This window comes from Tenrec ecaudatus, chromosome 3 (assembly GCF_050624435.1).
Source record: "Tenrec ecaudatus isolate mTenEca1 chromosome 3, mTenEca1.hap1, whole genome shotgun sequence".
Classification (NCBI taxonomy): Eukaryota; Metazoa; Chordata; class Mammalia; order Afrosoricida; family Tenrecidae; genus Tenrec; species Tenrec ecaudatus.
Window position 1 is genome coordinate 132,315,532 of NC_134532.1, and position 21,569 is coordinate 132,337,100.

The window sequence follows — 21,569 nt, forward strand, 5'->3', positions numbered from 1 at the left end:
CTGTAACTCTTTGGGGTTGTAAAAAGCCTGTCCTTTTTCTGCAGAGTGCTGATGGTTTCAAATTGCTGCCCTTGGAACCCCAAGCAGCCCAGCTCATCCCCCACCATGGTGACAGGGCTCCTCCTTGATAGAATATGGGAAGACGCTAAGAATGAAGTCTCAGACGTGGGAACAATAGTGAGGATGGCTCAGGAGCAGACGTGTCTCTCTCATCCTGTTGTACAAAGGGCCGTTGGGAGATGGAACAGACTCAATAGCACCGAACAACGGCGTAATTTGTAACTAGAAATATCAACGAGGACATTATGGATCAGAGCTATTCGTCTGAAACTAACATGCCAGTTATCCAAAAATGTGATATCCCCTTTATGAGCGATGTTTGTGATTTTCCTTGTTAGAACTTTTAAGGATTGAGAAGAATGGTTGGGGTGGCTTCATTTCCTTAGCAATATTAACGGTTTCCTCTCCTCACTGGATGCCCTGGCAGCAGGCATTGCTATTTGCTTTAAGTGAATAATGAGTTGTACCAAAAGGTGAGCATTTTATTCCCTAAATGCCATTAAAATTTTCAAAATCGTGTGGATCTCCTGAAGGGTTTCAGAATTCTGAGCAAGTACGTATTGGATCTGGTCTTTGTCATTTGCCTCCAGGCCACCCACCACCTGAAGATGGCAGGGCGTGCACCAAGCCCAGCCAGTCCAGTGCTTGCACTCGGTGGGTGGTAGAGTGAGTGGTAGACTCCTTGCACATTCAATTCTACAATTTATTTTGTGTCATCTGTTTGTTTGTGTTTACTGTTCCACTGCTGCACAGAGTCCCTGTTGGGGGCTAGCAGCTGGGATTTAGTGGTGGAAATGAACAGAAGTCATAAGGAAGTCAAGTATGTATTGAATGGTGTCACTTATTGAGCATGGGATAAAAAACACATATGTACAGGGAAACAGCAGCTTCTCTTTCAATATCAATGGTCACAAACCAAAGTGAGCAATCCCCCGGCTGAGTTTTAGGATGTTTAACATGGTTAAAGCTGGTTCATTGGCATGATCATGTACAACCTATGTATCTCGCAGTCTAGAACACTAAATTTCTCAAGGGCTATCTCTTTATCTCTGCATCTTCAGGCAGTGTCTCAATAAACATTTATTGTCACCATGAATACATAAAGGATACAGTAATAAAGGAGAAAACAGAAGGCTCCCCAATCCTGGTTGACTAGCCAAATACTTAGATTTTTATCATGGTCCATTGTAACTAAATGACTAATGCAAAAGACAAACTGATCAAATTATGACACAGGACTGATGATCCATGAACTGTTTTTCATTTTATCCTCTCTCAAATTTTAATCTGATCTGTTCTCAGAGATGGAGACCGAATCGCAATGGTCAGCATATAATTCCCTCCTAAGGAGACAGACAAGAGAAGAGTGGGTGAGGGGAGAGAGCAGTACGCATGAGGTAGGAAAAACCAACCAACCAATACTTTACATATTATCACGGGTGAAGAAGGTGGGGAGGGAGGGGGAAAATGAGGAGCTGATACCCAGGGCTCAAGTAGAAAGAAAATGTTTTGTTGATGATGGCAACATCTGTACAAATGTGCTTGACACAATGGATAGATGGATGGATTGTGATAAGAGCTGCAGGAGCCCCCAATAAAATGATGTAAAAAGAGAAAATGATAACAACGTATGAACCCAGGTGCTTGACACAATGGATGTATGTATGGATTTTGATAAGAGCTGTAAGAGACCCATATACAATGATTTTTTTTAAAGTCTCTAAGATTTCAAGGTTATTGTTCATGACATCATGTAGTTGATCTTGACTACCAGGCTAATACACCTTTTTTTCTCCTTTATTAATTCCAGGTTTTCTGAATTTCTTATCATGTGACCATCTTTTCTTGTCTTTAGAACTGGTAAATCTTGTAAATTTTGGAGCCACAATTTAGTGGTAGGAAAACCATGATAAATTCCTTAAGCATATGCATGTATAAAATATATTGGAAAGATTGTACCTAGAAATACAAAACACATTCCCAGCAAAAGCATTCTAAGCATGTTTGACCATGCTAATAAAAGTATACAGCTACCCATTAGAAGAAAATAAGAAGCTGGCTTGATATAATATAATAAATATAAATGCACATCAAGTTGTTTCATTTCTATTTTGGATTGTTGCAATACATTCAAGGAAATTCCCATTTCTTCTGAGATAATTTTGTTCAAGAATTAATGCATTCTGCCCTGTACTGTCAGTCTGAACCATCCCCAAAGTATGCAAAAGCACAGTCACTATGGGATAGCTAACCAATTGTGCAAAATTTGATTATTCAGAAACTCTGAGTATCTAAATAGGCTTCCAAACTTGTTTGGCCCACTGCCCTTTTCAGAAAGAAAAAAAACTACTCAGTAGCTGCCTGACAATTTAAAATTTTTGTATTTAAATCCATAACCCAGGACCTGAGTTAATCTGCTTTTGAAGCCATCCTGGATGATGACAGTGCCACCAGGGGGCAGTAACGCCTACACTGGGAAACTGATCTAAATAGACACAGCCACAGTGTGAAGGCTCCATTTTGTGAAGTCTATGGGACGACAATTACTAGTAAGCATGAACATCCTGTTTTGTAAATAGGTCACTCATGAGATGTGATATGCCTCAGTACATATTTTTTAACATCCCTGTACATATCAAGATATACTACCAAATTTTTAGTTCAGACAAGGTACTAGGATTTTTTTTGTCTCCATTTTTTAAAATCTGTTACAAATGGGTCGTGAGTAGCCTGTGAAGAATCATGCAGTTTAAATTTGTTAAACTAACTAAATTTATTATTAAATAGTACAAAAATTTTTTCAATGGTTCAAAGTCAATACCTTCCCCTCACAGCATTTAGGGCTTGAAGTTAGATAGCTACGACTCAAGTCCTATCCGTGGTATTTATTAGCTGTGCGATTTTGAACAAGTCATTTTCTGTGTCCCATTTTCTCATTTACGAAAGGTGGATAATAATAGCACCAATTAGTAGAGTGTTGTTGTGAGAATTAAATATGAAACATTAAGAGCGGGATGTTGATTCAAATTAACATTAAACAGAAATTAAATTGTTCGAACACTGAATGCAGAGAATAACTGAAGCAGATGTTAATTTTTAAATACATATGTTCACCGATAATATTAGGGGGGAGGCATATAGGAAGTGTATGCTGCTTTTCACAAACAAAGAGAACGTTTCCTAATATGGACATCACGTGTTGACTGTGTATCTAAAACTACCAGAAAATCACAGCATTTTTCTTACATTGCTATGATATAAAGAATACATTCTCTACATTTAGAAATAGCTATTAAAATTGTAAACTAACTGAGGAATATAAATTCTGGAATCTAAACGAAAACAAATTTTAGAGTGATTTTTATAATTTCTTCTGAAAATTAAAAACCATCCACATTGACTTCGACACATTTTACTATGAAATCCAGTGACAATATATAATATTTTCACCAAATTTCTGTTCACTCCAATGACAGTGGTGTCATCCTGCCATCTACTGTGAAAAGTCTTTACTGCAGGATTTCTTTTTTTTTTTTGGATACGAAAACTATTGTCATGTTACTGGCTTTCTGAATTTCCAACCTTAAATTGGAATCATACAAATACAAAAATTTGTACTTTACAAAAATTACTGACTTCAAATATAGTATAAGAAACATGAGATTGTTAAGTAAACTTTTGCAATAGTAAAAAAAAGAAAGAAATGAGATATAAAATAATAATATACCAAGATCCAATATTGGCCAAGTTTACAAAATTGTGCATAATAAATACTTTTCTATAAAGATATATTGGAAATTTTAACTTTGAAGTGCTTGTAAGTATTTTAATATGATCTTTTGGTTATGCACTGGTCAGTAGTTCAGACACTACCAGCCACTCTGGGAGCAAACTGAAGCTCTCCACCAACCTGAAGAGTCACAGTCTGGGACACCCTCAGGGACAGCTCTACCCTGTGCTATCAGGTCTCTGTGAGTCAGAATTGATTTATAGTTAGGAAAAAATCCCGATTTTCACAACAGTGACATTGTATTGGAGTGAAATTTCTTCATGTGGCTCTTCTATCCAAGATGTACCTTCCAAAATGATTGAGTGGGGCCGTGCACATAGGGTGTGTGTGACACTCATAGAAGGGACTGGTTGGTCCGTTTTCATTCCCAGCTCCCTAGCTGTACAAAGGCGCCATCTTCAAAGCAGTAGAGAAGAGAGAAATCCCAGGTCCTTGGAGCTCCGTCTGAAGGGCTGCATGTTGCAGAGAGCAGCTGTACGGACACCCAGAGGAGCAGCGCAGACACTGGGGGGCCTTCTCCATATCTGGCCCCAGACGATGGGCTGTGGGACAGAGTGACAGAGCGGCCTTCCTGGCCAATGGTGCAAATGCCAAGCTATTACATGATTGAGAGATGGAGATCCGAAGAGAGACTTGGCTACTTACTATGTGATGGACGGACAGGCGGAGAGCTGACTAGAGAGACTTGTCTCTGGCTTCAGAGACTAATGGCTGTTTGCTGAAACTGATTTGTGATAACCTATTAACTTTCCTAACAAAACCCTGAATTGTGCGTAGTGTCTGTGAGTTCCGTGTGGCCATTGCAGTGAGTTCTGGACCCCGGCCTAGGTGTGAGACTAGGTAACAAGGAACGACCATGCAGGCTTGGTCAGTAAGGATGCCCGAGGGGGTGAGATGCGGCCCTCCATTGCTGGTCCCCGCAGACACAGTACTCCAGGACACCAAAGAACAGAAAGAAAAAGAAAACAGAGTGCCTTGCTATCCACACACATGTTAAAAGCCACACTTGTTTGTTTGCTTGAGAGGAACGGAAACAAGTAGCTCATGATTGTGGGTTGCTTTGTATTTCATGATTTGCCCAGGATTAAATCTGGCCTTCCCACTTCAAGGACCACGATATTTAATCATACACTGTCAACGCCGTAATGTCAGGGTTCCTTTTGATATAATTGTCGGGATGAGATGATCGAACAATTCCATTTCAAATCTATTTTTTGGTAAAGTATGAGGGATCCTGTTGGAACCATGAGGAACCAGTCCTGAGGGGGGAAGGGAGATAAGCAGCCTGCTCTGTCAAGCTCGACATTGGAAACACTGTCAGCCAACTCCCTGATGTTCTGAAAGATCCCTGTGAGATGGAATTACTCCATGGCTTTGACGTGGGAATTAAACTACATAATGAAATAGTATGTCATGTATGTCTTTCCATTCCTAAGAAGTAAGTGCTGTTAGAGGGGCAGACAGGCAGCGTTTTATTTTTCTAAAGATGCACAAACACCAGAATGACTGTTAAGTATTAGCAGTCCACAAGTTCTCCCAAGGACATCTGTGGAGTGTTAACGCCAAACGGTCAGACCCGGAGATATTAGCGATGAGGCTTATGGCCTGGGAAGAAGCGCCGGTTGTGCTGTAGGTTAGGCATTAGAGTGTGATCACAAGGTCTACAGTTCATGCTGACCAGCTGCCTCACAGCACACAGATGATGCTGTCTGTCCCCAGAAAGAAGAATAAGTACAGAAACACTATATAGAGTCAGAATAGACACCATGGTAGTGGGTATGTTTTTATTTTGAAGGGGTGGGGTTGTTTGTTTTAAGGCCTTGTGAACCCCATCCCTGCCCCCCCCAGGTTGCAGTCACCTCAGTTCTCCTTCATTTCACTGAGTGAGGTCACCTCACACATGTGCCTCTGGACACCCCGGTTCATGTGTCCGTAACCCCCTCCAACCACCACATGCACATACACTCGCCACCTCTACCCTTGCCCTCAAAGGAGGTGCCCACACTTTGCACAAGGAAGGCTGGACTCTCGACTCTGGACCTGAAGTGCATTCTTGATTTAGCTGGGCATTTTTCTCTGACCCCCAAAGGAGCCTCATCTTATGGGCAGAGACGCTGCGCAAGGACAGATACAGAGGCTCAACTTGAGGCCTCATGTCAGAACTGGCACGAGTGTAGCTGCAGGATGGAGAGGTGGCAGGAAATAACACCCCCCCCGAAGGTCAGACAGCATCCTCATGATCAATATCTTTCTTAGCGTGTGAACCCATGGTCTTGTTCGAAAATGGCAGGTTTCACCATCTCCATCAAGGTAAATATGATGCACACCTGTCTTAGCTTAGGTGAAAACAGAACCACCCATGACCCTGCCTTCAAAGACAGAGACCAGGTTTCCCTGCATACGTAAAGTGGCCATCGTTAGGGTCTATGTTCGTCCCACCAGGGCAGGAACATGGCCGGTATATGGGACATATCTCCATTACACGCAGCACATGTACACACTTACCATGCTGTTCATCTTTGAGGATGAGGAACTTGCCCTCTGCTTCCTCAGACTACTCGCTTCTTCTCCGCTCCCATCTTTCGGTTTCCAAATCATCCTGCTGCTGCCCGCAGTGCCCTCGGAGGAGGATCGGAGTCTCCGCTCCAGGAGTCTGCCCTCGCGGTACGGACTGAAGCTGCTGGCGAGGACCACTGAAGGAGAAGCAAGTGCAAATGAACATGGATCCTTCAATGTCACCTTTTGAAGACAAATGGGAACTAAATAGTCTGACTTTAAATTCCCTATTGCAAAATCCTTTTAACTTTTAAAGTTATAATGGCAATTTACTTGGCCTAATTGTGCAATCGCTTTAAGGACAAATAGTTTTGAGCCAATCTTAGCAACTGCCTCTCTTGCATAACATTTCTCATAAGAGCAATTCGTGCGGCTATGATCCTCAATGTGTATCCAGAATCCTAGCACCCCTAGTCCGCAAAGCTCCAACGAATATCCCAGTCCAAGTCCACAAACTCTCGCCTAGCTTGAAGCAATAGCCAATTGTCATCGGTCAATTCTGACTCATGGCGCTCCCACATGTATCAAAGCAGGACTGGGTTCCAGGGGGTTTCAATGGCCACTTTGTCACAAGATGGTCACCAAACCTTTCTTGCAGAGTGCCTCTGGGTGGACTGGAACTTCCAATCTTTCAGCTAGCAGTCAAGTGTGTCGAAAAGCTGGCCACGCAGCGTGCCCTAACAGACTTCTGGCTGTTTCTGGGCATGGCAAGCCGGCTCTGTTCCACAGGCTTTGCGCCAATTATACTTCTGCTATGTGTGTGTATTGTTCATTTCAAAGCTCTGCTAATATGTTTCCTCCTCGTTATCTGCTCATTATATTTCAAACAGTAAATTATAACCAACCCCCAACTTTATAATTATTTATTCTGCTTTAAGTTCATCCTCCAAAATTATCATAAAATTCTCACTGCTGAAATACAGTGACCCTAAAAGCAGGGTAGAACTGCCCCTGTGAGTTTCCAAGACTGTAACGCTTTAAAGGAATAGGAATTCCCAAGGTGCATCTGGAGGTTTTGATCATCTGACCTTGCAGTTAGCAGCTCAACCTGTAACCCCATATGCATTGTTCTATTTGGATATCAATTTTCTGAGTCATAGGTAAAATGCAAGCTTCATGAATTTAGGGTTTTTTTTTCTCTTCTGTTTTTTTTCACTGCCTTATACTTGTGGCCTAAAGCAGTGCTAAAACAATACATTTAAAAAATGAACTTATTGTTCTAAATTTAAGTTCATCTATCAGCTGATTTCATGATTTCTAGACAGAATCAATTACATTAATGAATGACAGTTCTTTTCCAATAAATTACTATGCCAAAAATAAAAGCCAAATCATCAGAGAGCTCAGCATTCTATTAATTATGATGCAATTTTGTATGCAACACACTCAAATATTTATTAAGTACTAGCTATGTGTGCTTTATGATAAATGTAGTAATATGGGATTTAGTGTTCATACCAACATTTTAATACAATAAAAAAGTATTACTTATCAGATGTTCTAGAGTACTGACTGCTGAGTCGGACATTCAACCCTGCTAGGTGCTCTGTGGGAGAAAAATGAGGCTGTCTGCCCCTGAGAGGCTCTCTGTGGGGCGGGTATGGGTCAGAATCATGGCAGTAGCTTTGGGTATTGTGGGGTGAGGGGGGTTCAATCTGAAGTTAAAATTTTTAATCACAAAATTGTAAAACCCATAGAAACAGGAGTTAATTAAACCACACCCACTGCCATGGAGTTGACTCTGACCACTAGCAGCCAGATAGGACAAAGTAGAATTGCCCCTTCAGGTGGGCAGGCTCCCTGTCTTTCCAGGAGCAGGGAGCCTCATCGTTGTGCAGAGCAGCTGGTGAGGGTCCACTGCTGGCCTCGTCACGGTTAGCAGTTCCACGCTTAACTCGGGATACGCCAGGGCTCCAAGCAGACAAGTAGTTCCCAAAATAAGAGCGACTACGCTCTCTGCTGCTAACCAGAGGTCTGCGATTCGAAACCTCCGGCAGCTCCACAGGAAAAGACTGGACTTTGACACCTTTGAAGAGTAACGATCTCAGAGACCCTCGGGGCAGTTCTCCCCTGTCCTAGGGTCGCCAGGGGCGGACATGGCCTCCATGGCAGTGAGTAAGCTGTGGCCTTGCACAGCACAGGACTGGCCAGTGTTTCATCCTGTTGTACACAGGGCCACCATGGCTCTGAACCTAACAACAAGAACACGCGCCCTACCCTTGCTCTTGTAGCCCAGGTACTTGTCTATCTTTTTTCTGTGATAGTATTTTGTCAACTTGTAGCAGATGTTGGCTAAACAGCTAAAGTCCAAGTAAAAGGAGCACATTCAAATTTAGTGAAATTACTTTAATGTGTTAAACGGCTTATAATTAAGATTCCAGTTAAGTAATTAATTGTCAACAAGATAATTGTGATAATTCTCTAGTTTCCACAAAAATAAATATACAGTATTCAACTAGACTTTGAGGAACACTATCAAGGCTGAACAAGATACATATATGTCTGGATAAATAATAATTTTGATATTTATTATGCTATTTCAAAATAGACTACATTCTGACTTGAAATTCACCACTAATTAATAATGTGATCTCAAAAAAAGTACTAACATAATCCTAAAGCATAGTTATTCATAGTTACCATATACTATTTTTGAGGATAAAATCAAATCATGCATATAAATTACACAGGACCTTGTCTGACACATGATAAGTATATAGAAAGAGCAACAATCATCCTCATCATTCTTAATTATCCTCACAATTCGAATAATCACCTTACTTTGCATAAAGTAAATGTTTAGGTTCTTTACAAACAGGACAAATCCCTCCCAGGTTAGTTTCTTATATGCATGTGCACACTAAGGGGGCCTAAATGACTAAAGGTACAATATGCTTTTCTTAAGGAAGTAAAACAGGTAAAGGAGTACACGCAAGTTGATTAAATTAAAAAATATGTAATTGGCCAGTTGCATAAAAACGCTCTTGTGACAAATAGAAAACACACGCCTGGAGCCATATGTTGACAAGTTCTACTTTGATGCATGTGTCTGTTTAGATTGCTGGGTCTCTTATGGCACTCATGAAGTGAGTTAGCATTCTTCCCTCCTTGACACATTAATACATCAGCTGTCCCAATACTGATTTTAATGTTTTATTATTCAGAGACAGCAGGAAAACGTAGGCCATGGCCTGTACAATACAGCAGAGTCCTTAAGAGCCTGCGCTTTGGGTTCTCTCTATCCGCTGACACATTCTGAGGTTGTAAATCCCAAAGAGAGACGGTGGGTTTGAAATGCTGACCTTTCAGTTAGCAGTTTAAGCCTGCATGCAACCACTCCACCAGCAGGGCTCCCTGTCAGTGGAGAGAAAAAGTAAAGTGAACCCTGTCGGTGTCCAAGGCCGTAACTGCACATTGAGTAGAAAGCCTCCTCTTTCTCCCAGGCAGCTGCTGGTGGTTTTGAATTACCAACCGTGCAGCTTAAAGCCCAACCCAGAACCACTACACTCCCAGGGCTCCTCGGATAGCCGCTGTTTGCTCTGTGCTCATTACCAAATGGATGACCTCTGGGTTTCTCAAGGGCATGAACTGTGGGATAAAGTAGTGCCTAGCAATCTGAAGCTCATGGTTGCTAGCTGGAAAGGCAGCCGTTCAAACGCACCCGTGTCTCTGTAGGCAGGAGAACAGAGATATGGCAACCCTGAGGCAGTGTCTTTTGTGTCCTTTCGTGTGGAATCAGTTCCAACGCACACATAAGAACAAGAGTCCCGGCTCGAGCGCATGCCTAGTGACTGACGTTGGCAATTTGCCCCATAAAGGAGCTTTGGAAGGAAGGGCTGCTGAGGTGCTCCCGTCAGTTCCCAGCCCTGGAACCCTGTGGGGCACAGCTCCACACTCCGCAACACACGGGGCCACGGGGAGGCGGGGCCGACTTAAAGGCAGCGGCTTGGGTTTTGGCTTTACTAGCACCCACTTCATAAGGTTTGTATCTCAAGTAAGTAATCACTTACTCACTTTTTGATTTTGGACAAATCACCTGACCTTCCCTGGGCAATGAATTATAATAATAGTAGCGATGTCAATCACCTGCGGGTTACATGAGTTTACATGTGCCTGGTGGTTAATTGCGTGTCTATGTGGCCGGGCGAGCACTGTCCTTTAGATGCTTCAAGGGCCCTCATTGCATAGTTGTTACAGGTTGCGCTTCACGCAGCAACATCAGTAGCTGACCGGCAAGATCACAACCAGCAGCTGCTCTCTGGGACAGAGACGGGGTTTCCCTCCTGTAACCAGTTACAGTCCCAGAAGCTCCCAAGGGCAGTTTGACCCTGCCCGACTGGTTACCACGAGTTGCCATTGACTTGATGTCAGCGAGGTTGGTGCTTTGTTTTTCTGTTTCGGTTTTAAGTTGCTACAGCTGCATGTGGGTCAAATATTTCACCTTAAAGTAAAGCAAGTTACCTTCCATAATATGAGTTTGCCTCTACCAATCAGCTGTTTGCCTTCCGTCTGCATGTAGAGATTTCACCAGAAGTCCCACTCTCGTAGTTGTGCCTCTGACTGACAGGGAGCGCTGGTGGTAGTGCTGTTGCATGCGGGCACTGCACTGCTAACCAAAAGGTCAGCAGTTCAAACCCACTGTTCCCTCTCCGGGATTTACAGCCTCACAAATCCCATAGGATCAGTAAGAGTCGATTGATCCTGTGGCATTGTGTAGTGTCTATGAAGCACAAGGCTTGAGCGGCCTCCAGCCTTTCACTGGACCTGATGATACTGGACACGGAACACGTGTATGAGCACGTCCCACAAAGTAAAGCAATCTCTCAAAATGAGTCAGAGTACACAAGAAAGCAATGCTCTATTTTTTCGTTTTGTTTCTGCTTTCTTTCTTTGTTTGTTTGTTAATGCACATCTCATTGGGTCTGTTTCTCTAGAGAACTCCAAAGCAATACGCAAAGTGCAAAACTTCAGTATCTTTATTCATTAGGTACCACTGAGTCTGCTCCAATCCACGGAGACCCTATTTATACACAACGAGACGAAACACTGCCCAGTCCTGTGCCATTGTCTAGCATATAATATCTAGGACATAATAATATCTACAAATATAATACAGAGAGAAACACTAGTAGTAGCAGCAGCAGGAACAGCAAAAAGCAGTGATAACAGTAGTGCCTATATGTATACACTTACATAGCCCAGTGAAAAGCCAAACCTATTGTCTTCAAGTCAGTCCAACGCCTACTGATCCTGCAGGACAGAGTCAAAACCCTGAATAGAACTGGCCCCATAGGGTTTCCAAGACAGGGATTTTTGTGGAAGCAGGCCACTACTTTTCTTCTTTGGAATGGCTGCTGGGCTCAGAACGAGGCCTCGTTGGGTGGCAGTTGAGTCACAACCACTGCACCACCAGGGGTCCTTAATAATCCCACCACTGCTTCCTCTCATGAGACAGGGTGACACAATGGCTACAACAGGGAGCTCAAGCACAGGAGCAATTGAGAAGATGGCACAGGACTGGGCAGTGTTTCCTTCTGTCATGCTATGGGTCGGAACTGACTTAATGGCACCTAACAACTAGTTACTCACTACCATCCAATGGATGCCAACTCATAGATCCCACAGGGCAGAGTAGAACTGTCCCTGTTGGTTGCTGAGACTGGAACTCTCTACAGAGAAGAGAGCCTCATCTGTCTCCCAGGAGCAGCTGCTGGCTTCAAACTACTGCTCATATGCACTGCAGTAGGCCAACTAAATTTGATGTTATATTATAGTCTTCTGAAGCCATAAGGGTGTAATTCAAGCCCAAAACACATGTACATAAACATAGACCTAAACATATATACATGACCTAATTATATATGTAAAGTAATGTGAAGGTGTGCAAGGTAAGACAACGAGCTAATGACAGCAGCTGGGTCATAACCCTGATTTCCAGGATTCTCAGACATCGTTTTAAAGGCTTTAGGCTCCTGTAACATGAGACACAGCATTGATGCCAAACCATGAACCTGTTTATCAATGGAACAACTTTGGGATAGAAAATAAAATTTGAATAATATAAATGTATTTAATAGTGTTTATAAATGAATATATTCATTTCATTAACTAAGAAATATTAATATCTTGATAACGACCTTTAAAAGGTTTAAAGGTATTCCTTAGGATATTATATATAAAACCAATTTATTTTCTATTCTATTCTGAAGGTTAGTAAAAAAAACATTCTAAGTAACTTCTGTGGTTCCGAATTTGGCCAGCACCACGAAAAATAATATTATTGAATTACTTTCTGCACAATAAAAATCTAGGTAAGCTTAAAATCAAGTGGGATAAATATTTTAAAACTTGTTCATAGGTAGAGCAGGACTATCAGTGAGTTGAAACTATGGGAATCGTAATGTCCCTTCATTGATGGAGGAAGAAAAGAAAGAAAGTGCTAGTGGAAATCGGCGCTCAAAGAAAAGCAGCATACCTTTGGTGGGGTTTGCTTCGGAGCCATATGATGTTCTGCTCATCACATGATGGTCACCAGAAGAGGGTATGACCTTCGACTCTGAAACAGGGTGCATTCCTTTAACACGGTCAGGCATTGCTTTATGCTGCTCATAAAATCCAAGTTTCCGTGGGGAGCTGGTCCCCAGCACTTTTTCCCCAGTTTGTAACACCATCTTTTCTCCTCTTGGATGGTCAACTGATGGGTGAATCTCAGAGTCACTCGCATGCAGAGCAGGTACTTCAGGGATTTTCAGTAACACTTCCTTCTGGTTAGCAGCAGGGGTTTCAGGCAAGGCACTAGACTCAGTACTACATCGACCTTCTAATCTGTACTTCCCGGGAGACGTCAGTGCACGAGGGACATTTGCCATCGTTGTCTTTGCAGCAGCAGCAGCAGGATTGAGAGAGCTCTGAGAGGTAGAATCATGGTGGCCAAGGTTGTCACAGTGGGATGCCATGCTTCCGCTTGGGGGAAAGGAATCCGCCTCAGACGCAGAATCTTCCGTCAAGGCTAAGAACTCGGAAGGTGTCTGAGCTGTGGTGAGATCCGCAGAGAGCAAAGGCGATTGTAAGGAGCTTCCTGGCCGTTCCGTTACATCCACTGAACAAGATGGGGAGGCTCTGACTAATACCGGTTCTCTCTCTGGGTACTGTGAAATCTCCAGTGAGAATCCGGATTGTTGTACCAATGAGATGGACTGGCTCTGTGGGACTGACTTTGAGAATTTATAATGAGATGAAAAAGATTTAGGAAGAAGCTTCCGGGTTGATTGTTTAACAGAACGGCGAGTTTGTTCTTCTGTGAATCCAGAATCATCCCCCTCACTTTTGCCGGAACTTAGGCAATTTATAAAAACATTCTTATTAGCGGAGTGCTCCTTTTCCCTTTCAAAATCCTCTGTCAACGATCTGGTTATCTTCTTATTCCGTGAGCTACTAAAACCAACAGAATGTCTTCCCCTGGTTTTAATATGCTCTTCTAAGCTCGGTTTTTGCATATTGCCCTGACCAGGTTGAGCACCATTTGAAATACTAAGGTTCTGGTTGGTAGGGTCCTGCTTTGGTTCACTCCCCTTCTTATGGTGGAAGCTGATGGAAGGAGTGCGGAATATGCTCCTGCGCTTCCCTGTACTACCTGAGCTGGAGTTCGTGCTGGAAGGAGAAGAACTGTGCACCCCGGCGGTGGTGCCGGAGGAGGGTGAAGAAGGGAGCGAATCATGTCTTCTGCTAATACTTCTTCTGAATATTGGCAACCGGGAGACCAGGGTAGATCGTCTTGCTCCTGAGTCCCCCATTGGGACTCCAAGGCTTGCACCGCGATCGCCAACTTGTCAGCCTGGTGAAAATTAAGAGAAAAAGAACAAATCAATAAAATCTCGTTAGAAATAAAGCATCTGGAAACAAGTATGGTTTGTCGGGACACTGCATGGGTTCGGGTTTAGACTAAGACAATAAACAGTCAAATCCTGCCGCTTAATTATTTACTTATTAATCAGTAGCTAAGCGACCTAATGATTTGCATGGAAATTTGATAATGATGCAAAACGTTCAGGATTATCAGAAAGAATCCACGTCTATTTGACAGTGTTTGGGTTGGATGACACAATATATCTACTCAAGTTCCACTAGGACAATGTAATAACTTATTCTGTAATTTTGGGAAATGCTCTAAAGTAGATTTGCCCCATCCCTTACCAAGAGATTGATAAAAACAAAAACAAACCACACAACGAAATACAGCTTCGAAACAAGAATATGTTCGCATTGTAATGAGTCTGACTGTAACAGATACACACTTAAAGAAACTCGACAAGACATAACAGAGATCTGATCTCAAATCCCATTTGCAATAAAGAAAGGATCAGAATCTTAGCCAATAAATTCCTTGAGTCGACTGTGAATTTTAAGGACCCTATAGGTCAGTGTAGAACTGTCTCTTTGGGTTTCCAAGACATTTAAAATCTTTATGGAAGTAGACAGCCTCACTTCTCCAACAATTTTACACAGATTGTCTTCTGTAGTGCTTGCGACTCTAGGTGGTTAGCAAGTCAACATATAACCCATGACCCCACCGGACGCACTGAAAACCCCACTGCCGTGGAGAGAACGTCCGCGCATAGCGGCCTTGTAAAACAGAGTAGCTCTTTCCCTTTTAGTTTCTGGGACTATAAACATTTACAATCACTAACAGCCTTCTCTGTCTCCCAAGAAGCAGCTGGTGGTACAGGCTTGCAGTACACAGCATAACGAGGAACAGCTCTAGGAGTAGATGCCACTCCTTACTATGAAGATTTTACAGTTGAAAGGTCACTTGCCTAATAAGTTGTAAAGAAGGCAGAAGAACTGAGCTTCCTCTAACTGCAGGATCAACTCATATTCAGCACGGGATATGCCGCTTCCAGTAAAGCAAATAACCCGACACTGGCTGTTTGAAGGCCCACAGGCATTCACTTCCATTTGAAAGCCCTCTACTATGCTGTACTGCTGCACTGGTGAGTGCTACTTCTCCCTGATTCTCCGAATATGTCAAGAGTTGGATTCTTTTTGTTTTTTTATTTTACTTGTTTTCAGTTTTACTTCATTTCTTATATGTGATACTCCTACCTTCTTTGTCTTCTTGAATCGGAGTCTGGATTTTGTGTGTTTGTTTTACTAAGAAAAGCAATCTAAAGAATCAACAATAAGTTCTACATAAATGACAAACAACTCACATTACCAGTCTTCCAGGTGCATTATGAAAACTGACAAGAGGAAGCTCTCTTCTTCCCTGTGGTCGCTGCTGTCCGGTGCCTCCCAGTCAGTTCCAACTGGAAACAGCCCGATGTGCCCAAGAACGAAACCCTGCCCGGTCCTAAGCCAGCCTCGAGACGGTTCGGTTCTCGAGTTTATAGCCACTGCATCAATCCATCTTACCGAAGGTCTGCCTTCTGGGTTTGGCTTTGTCTTTTGATGCCTGGCAATTTTACCATGCTGGACGTCCTTCTCCAGGGACTGGTCTCCTCGAACATGTCCAAAGTAAGTGACACAAAGTCCCGCTATCCTTGCCTCCAAGAAGCACTCTGGTTCTACTTCTTCCTAAACAGATTTGTTGTCCTTTTAGCAGTCCATGGTACTCTCATTATTCTTGACCAGCACTGTCATTCATGCACACTGATTCTTCTTTATTCAAGGTCCATTTTCACAGGCATATGGGTGGTTGAAAACATCAGGGTGTGCATCAAGTGCTTTTCAACACTTTAAAGAGGTCTGTGCAGCAGATTTACCCACTGCAGTGAGTGGTTTGATCTTTCGGCTGTTGCTTTCATGATATTGATTGTGAATCCAAGCAAGACAAAATCCTTAATAACTTCACCCTTTCTCTTTTACCAATGATGTTACCTACAGGTCCACTTGTGAGGATTTCACTCTTCTTTACATTGAGTTATGAACCAGACTGCATTCTTTGATCTTCATCAGCAAGTACTTCAACTCCTTATTTTCAACAAGCAATGTAGTGTCATCTGCATATCACAAGTTGTCAATGCCTCCTCCCTGCTTCCTGATGCTGTGTTCTTCTTCATTTAATACACAGCAGATCAAAGCATATATTGCATTGGGTTAATCTGCTGCATGAGGCCTTTTTTTAAAGTGCTAAAGAGCAAGGATGTCACTTTGAGAGTTGAAGGCGGCCTGAGCCAAGCCATGGTGTTTCCAATAGCCTCATATGAATGTGACTGTTGGACACTGAATCAGGAAAACTGAAGAAGAATTGATGCCTTTGAATTATGGTGCTAGTGAAGAATATTGACCACACCACGGACTACCAAAGAACAAGCAAAAGCACACATTGCATTTTGGATGAAGTCCAGCTAGAAGGCTCCTTGGAAGGAAGGAGAGCTAGACTTCATCTCACATACTTTGTACATGCTAACTGGAGAGATCAGTCTCTGGAGGAGGGCACCGTGCTTAGTAAAGTAGAAGGGATGAGATGGACTGAGACAGGGCTGCAACAATGGGCCCAAGTCTCACAACTGTGACGCCGGTGGTGTTGCATTCTGTGGTGCAGAGGGTGCTACGAGTGTAGAGCCACTCAATGGCCCCAAACAGCAACAATAAGGTATTATCAACCTGAATGAGTTCCAGCTGGTCATGAAACTATTATCATTCTATGCATTAATTTCAAGATATTCACACTATTGTGAAATCCAGTGTATCTAGCAATGCTGTCAAGGGCCTTACTACATATTATTTCTTTCTCTACACTTTTTTTTTCTTTTAGAAAATCTACAAGTTTTTTAACAGTCATCAAATATCTGTGTCATGGCAGACACAAATCATTCACGTCTCTCACCATATTTTGATGTTTCAATATTCCTAAAATAAAATACATTAAGTCACCACAAATTGGTTTATGCATATTGGCTGATGGATTTGAGATATACGATGATTTGGAAGCATGTGGTATTATAACTCTCCAATGAATAATGAAGGAACACTGTTATAGCAATTTGTTTTGAGACAAGTAAATGAACCATAAAAATCAGTCTATATTTGTAGGGCCAAAATGTGTGGCACCTACAATGGTTCGTTTGTTTACTAAGTAATACAATGACTGGATTTGCTTTACATTTTAATTTTCATCATTGAAAATAAGGACCATATTTATAATAAGCAACCTGCAGTTGCAAGTATATATCAGCAGAGGGGGTAAGAGTTCTTCCTTTTTGACAAAAACTCAATTTTCTTTATTTTAACTTGGAAAACTAATGTTAAAGATCATTGGATCATTTAATTTTCAAAAATATTACAAAGTCTTTTAATTTACATGAAAAATACATTATCCAAATTCATTTACAAATTATTTTTTAAGAATTCGTGTCTGAAAAAAAAATTTTCCTTTGAAGGAAAAACTTCCCTGCTTTTCACTTGAACAGTCTTAAATAATAGTAAAAGTTACAGTTTCCTGGTTTTGTAATTTATGCACACACACAGGATTTATGTGCTACATGGAATTCAAATTCATGCACTTCAATTCAAATACATTATTCATTTCATTGATTTTGAAACGACATGCTGTTCCTACAATAATATTCCTTTGGTTTATTGGGTATTTTCTCAGTGCAAAATGTCTAAAAAATACAACATATTTTATTTCTACTATAAGTTCTCAAATACAGACCACTTGATTTTTTTAAATTTAATATGTTCCATAGAACAGTTATGGACAAACACATAAAGAAAAATGGAAATATATGAACATACAATGGTACAAACACTAGAATATGTCAATTTTTGAAACATATATTAGAATGCATAAAAGGAAATTAAATACATAGAACATTTGCATGTGTGTCTGTCTCTCCCTATGTGTGCACAGTCACAGAGGCATCTGACAATGTCAGTCATCAGAGGCAGTAATATGGAACCCAGCAGTGTCTATGCATGCTTTGGTCAATAGCAAATGTTGCATCTACCTCATTTAAAAGCAGCATTGTTCTGAGGAAAGAAAGAAAACGGTATATCCACAAATCATTGCTTTTGCTCGGCTACTCTTGTTCTTGTATCCTTTATAACGTTGGTTGATGCACGATAAAGAAGATACTGATTTCTATTGAGCTGTATATTGTCATTAAGTGTGTATATATATGTATATATCCTTTGAAAATTATTTCAAAACAGAATTGTGATGAAGTGATATTTCTTCACATGGCTCTTCTATTCGTGTCTCTAAGAGCTTTGGCGGCATAGTGGTTACACTCCGGGGCTGCGAACTCTAAGATCAGCAGTTGGAAACCAGCAGCCTGCTCCTCAGGAAAAAAGTGAGGCTTTCTCTTCCCAGAAAGAGCTACGGTCTCAGGAACCCACGGGGGCAATTCTGCGCTGTCCTAAGGGGTTGCTAAGGCTCCGGGGAGACGCCATGGCACAAATAGAAAATGGGAACACTAGCAGAGGGTCAGGTCTGCTTTAGTTACCACTTCCCTGTCTGAGGGGTGCCAGCTCCTCCTCAGGAGCAGAGGAATCCCAGGCCCAGGTGGGTTTCTCAGACTGCACTTCCTGACTGGAGGGGAGCAACACGACCAGTAACTCACACCCCACCTGGGACCCCTGAAAGCTTTAGAAATAAAGACACCCCAAAATGCCTGCTTTTATAATATCAGTCCGGATATGACTCTCTACAGTCCAACCTTAATAGTGAACTAGAGTCAAGCTGTTTTGCATAGGTAAACAAAATGTTACAGAGTCTATTGTTACAGCCTTACATAGAGTATATTAATTTGGCAATGTGGTCGATTTGATACATTATAACATTAGAGTATGATGGCTAGCACATTAATTTTCCCATATGTTTCCTGTCATAAGTAATAAACTAATCATATGCATAGTCTCTTAGAGTCCTCTTCTCAAAAAAGATGATTTAATATTATAGTTTGCAATTGATATTTTAGAACAGGGTTATAGTTTGTAAAGCACGGGAAAGAAGGCATGGGCGATACTTAACACATTTGCATAATATTTGAGAATGATGAGGGCAATAAATATACAAATGTGCGTGACACAATGGATGCATGTATGGATTGTGATAAGAGTTGTACGAGCCCCCAATAAAATGATTTTTAAAAGAAAAAAAGATTTACAGCCTTGGGAAACAAAAAATATATAAAATCCTCTGAGATATACAATATAGGCTTGAAATTATTTCAGATTATATAAATTTAATTGGTTGAAACGCTCTATATTAAACTATCAAATCCTTAACTTAAAGTACAGAATGTCAATATATTAAAGTTTATCACATTAACTAGATTGTTATGTGACTTCAAAACACATTTATTTTTTTTAAGGGAATACATGGCACTGATCAAAAAAGAGGTAATCAATTTGACTCATTTTTGTTTTTAACGCTTAAATTTTGTTAGTAAATATCTTCGTGTGGGAGTATGGTAGTACATTGAAGATCATTTTCAGGACAGGTTGATATTGAGATTACGTCAACAGCATAGTGTGATATAATGAAATATTTGTAACAAAGAATTCATGAAAATAGGATTGTGTTGATGCTAAATGGACCCCCTCAGTGGTGTGCTGCACCTGTTTCTCCACTAGATGGAGAGTTTGGGACATTTAAGATGGTTTCTCAACCTTCCCAATGCTGTGACCCTTTAATACAATTGCTCTTGTTGTGGTGACCCCCAACCATAAAATTATTTTCATTGCTACTTCATAACTGTAATTTTGCTAAGGTTATGAATTGGACAACCCCTGTTGGGGTCATGTGGCCTCAAAATGGGTCGCCCAGCCCACAGGTTGAGAACCACTGGCCTAGGTGAACAAGGGTTTCCTGAGCTATCTACTTGAAAGTATATGTATATTTCTGAGAATGAGGGCTAATTAAGAACCTCATTCTAATGCATACAAATAGGGAGCTACCCTGGCATACATAGGATTCAGTGTTCTTAATAATAGAATTAAATATAATTCAATAAGAGAAAAATATATCTTCATTTACGGCCAGAGACATGTCCTTCTTGCAAACTAACAAACTCTCTTGCTCTAAAAGCATCTGATACATCTTTATAATTTAATATGATATCCAATTATGGCTAGGTTTGAAATAAAGCATTTTTCAAGGAACTACATTAACATGTTCTCTCTTATTCTCCTGAATGGGCTTTCTTTTAGCTTATTCAGAAACCCACTGGAAGAATGAGTTAATAATTTGCACCAACTACTTCATAGAGTGGTCTCATTTTTGTCCCTAATAACTTCCTTAGGTGATGACAATTATTCCAATTAAGTACATAAAAATAGGTGGGATAAAAAGATAAAGCTGAGACTTGAGTTCAGCTCTCCAAGATGACAAAGATAAAACATGAAATTAAATCACTGTCTAAATGAAGCTGCATGTACCACAAGAACAGTAGTAGGTTATGATTTTAAATAATAATGTCCACAATGTCATCACTGATATCAGGCTATTTCATTTGGAGTGGTTCAGTACTTAATATTTGTTTCAATGGCAGATTCATTGTCAGGTTAAGATCCATCAGGAAGAGTTTTAAATTACTCTCTAGAAGCAGAATTCATAAACATGCTATAATTCATTTTGAAATCATTAAAGTAAGAAGTAGATAATATAACTTAAAAAGAAAATGGTGAAAGTGTATCGAGAAATAAACAGAAGGTTCCCAGCATCTGGAAAAGGATACAAAAGGGGCCTAGTTGCTTCGTGAAGGACCAGGGAATGTCCTAATGGTATGGGGACCTAAGGAATGTCTTCTAGGACTTCCCAGACCCTCCTCAAGCTATAAGAACTAAAGGGGGGAAAAGTCAAATTCCTTAGAAGTGTAAGTTCACCTCTAATACTATGGACACGCATGTTATCAGGAGAAGCCAGTCCCTGGAAAGGACACTGTGCTTGATAAAGTGGAAGATCAGCGAAAAGGGGGAAGATCCTCCAGGAGGTGATTGACACAGTGGCTGCCTCAGCGATCAATCAGAACAACTGTGCAGACGGTGCAGGCCAGGGCAGGTGTTGTTCTGTTGTGCACTGGCTCCATGAGTCAAAGCTACTCATAGGCACCTAATGAGTCAGGTGAAAGAAGGAGGCAGAAGGCATCAAAGAAGATGGAAGTAATACACAGATCCCTGTACCGAAAAGGAGTGGCCAAGGCTCTACCATTTCAGG

The 21,569-nt window shown here is 41.3% G+C and overlaps 1 protein-coding gene across 1 annotated transcript in view; it reads right to left on the minus strand.

Annotated features, from left to right (window-relative positions):
* The window catches only part of CCSER1 (coiled-coil serine rich protein 1), a 1,235,863-nt gene extending 1,221,629 nt beyond the window's left edge, over nucleotides 1–14,234 (minus strand). The window contains exons 1-2 of the mRNA XM_075544883.1: nucleotides 12,882–14,234; nucleotides 6,356–6,543 (exon numbers count right to left, since the gene is read on the minus strand). Coding sequence (XP_075400998.1) covers nucleotides 6,356–6,543; nucleotides 12,882–14,199 — 1,506 coding nt within the window. The 5' untranslated portion in view covers nucleotides 14,200–14,234. The remainder of the gene's footprint in view (nucleotides 1–6,355; nucleotides 6,544–12,881) is intronic.
* Nucleotides 14,235–21,569: the final 7,335 nt, after the last annotated feature.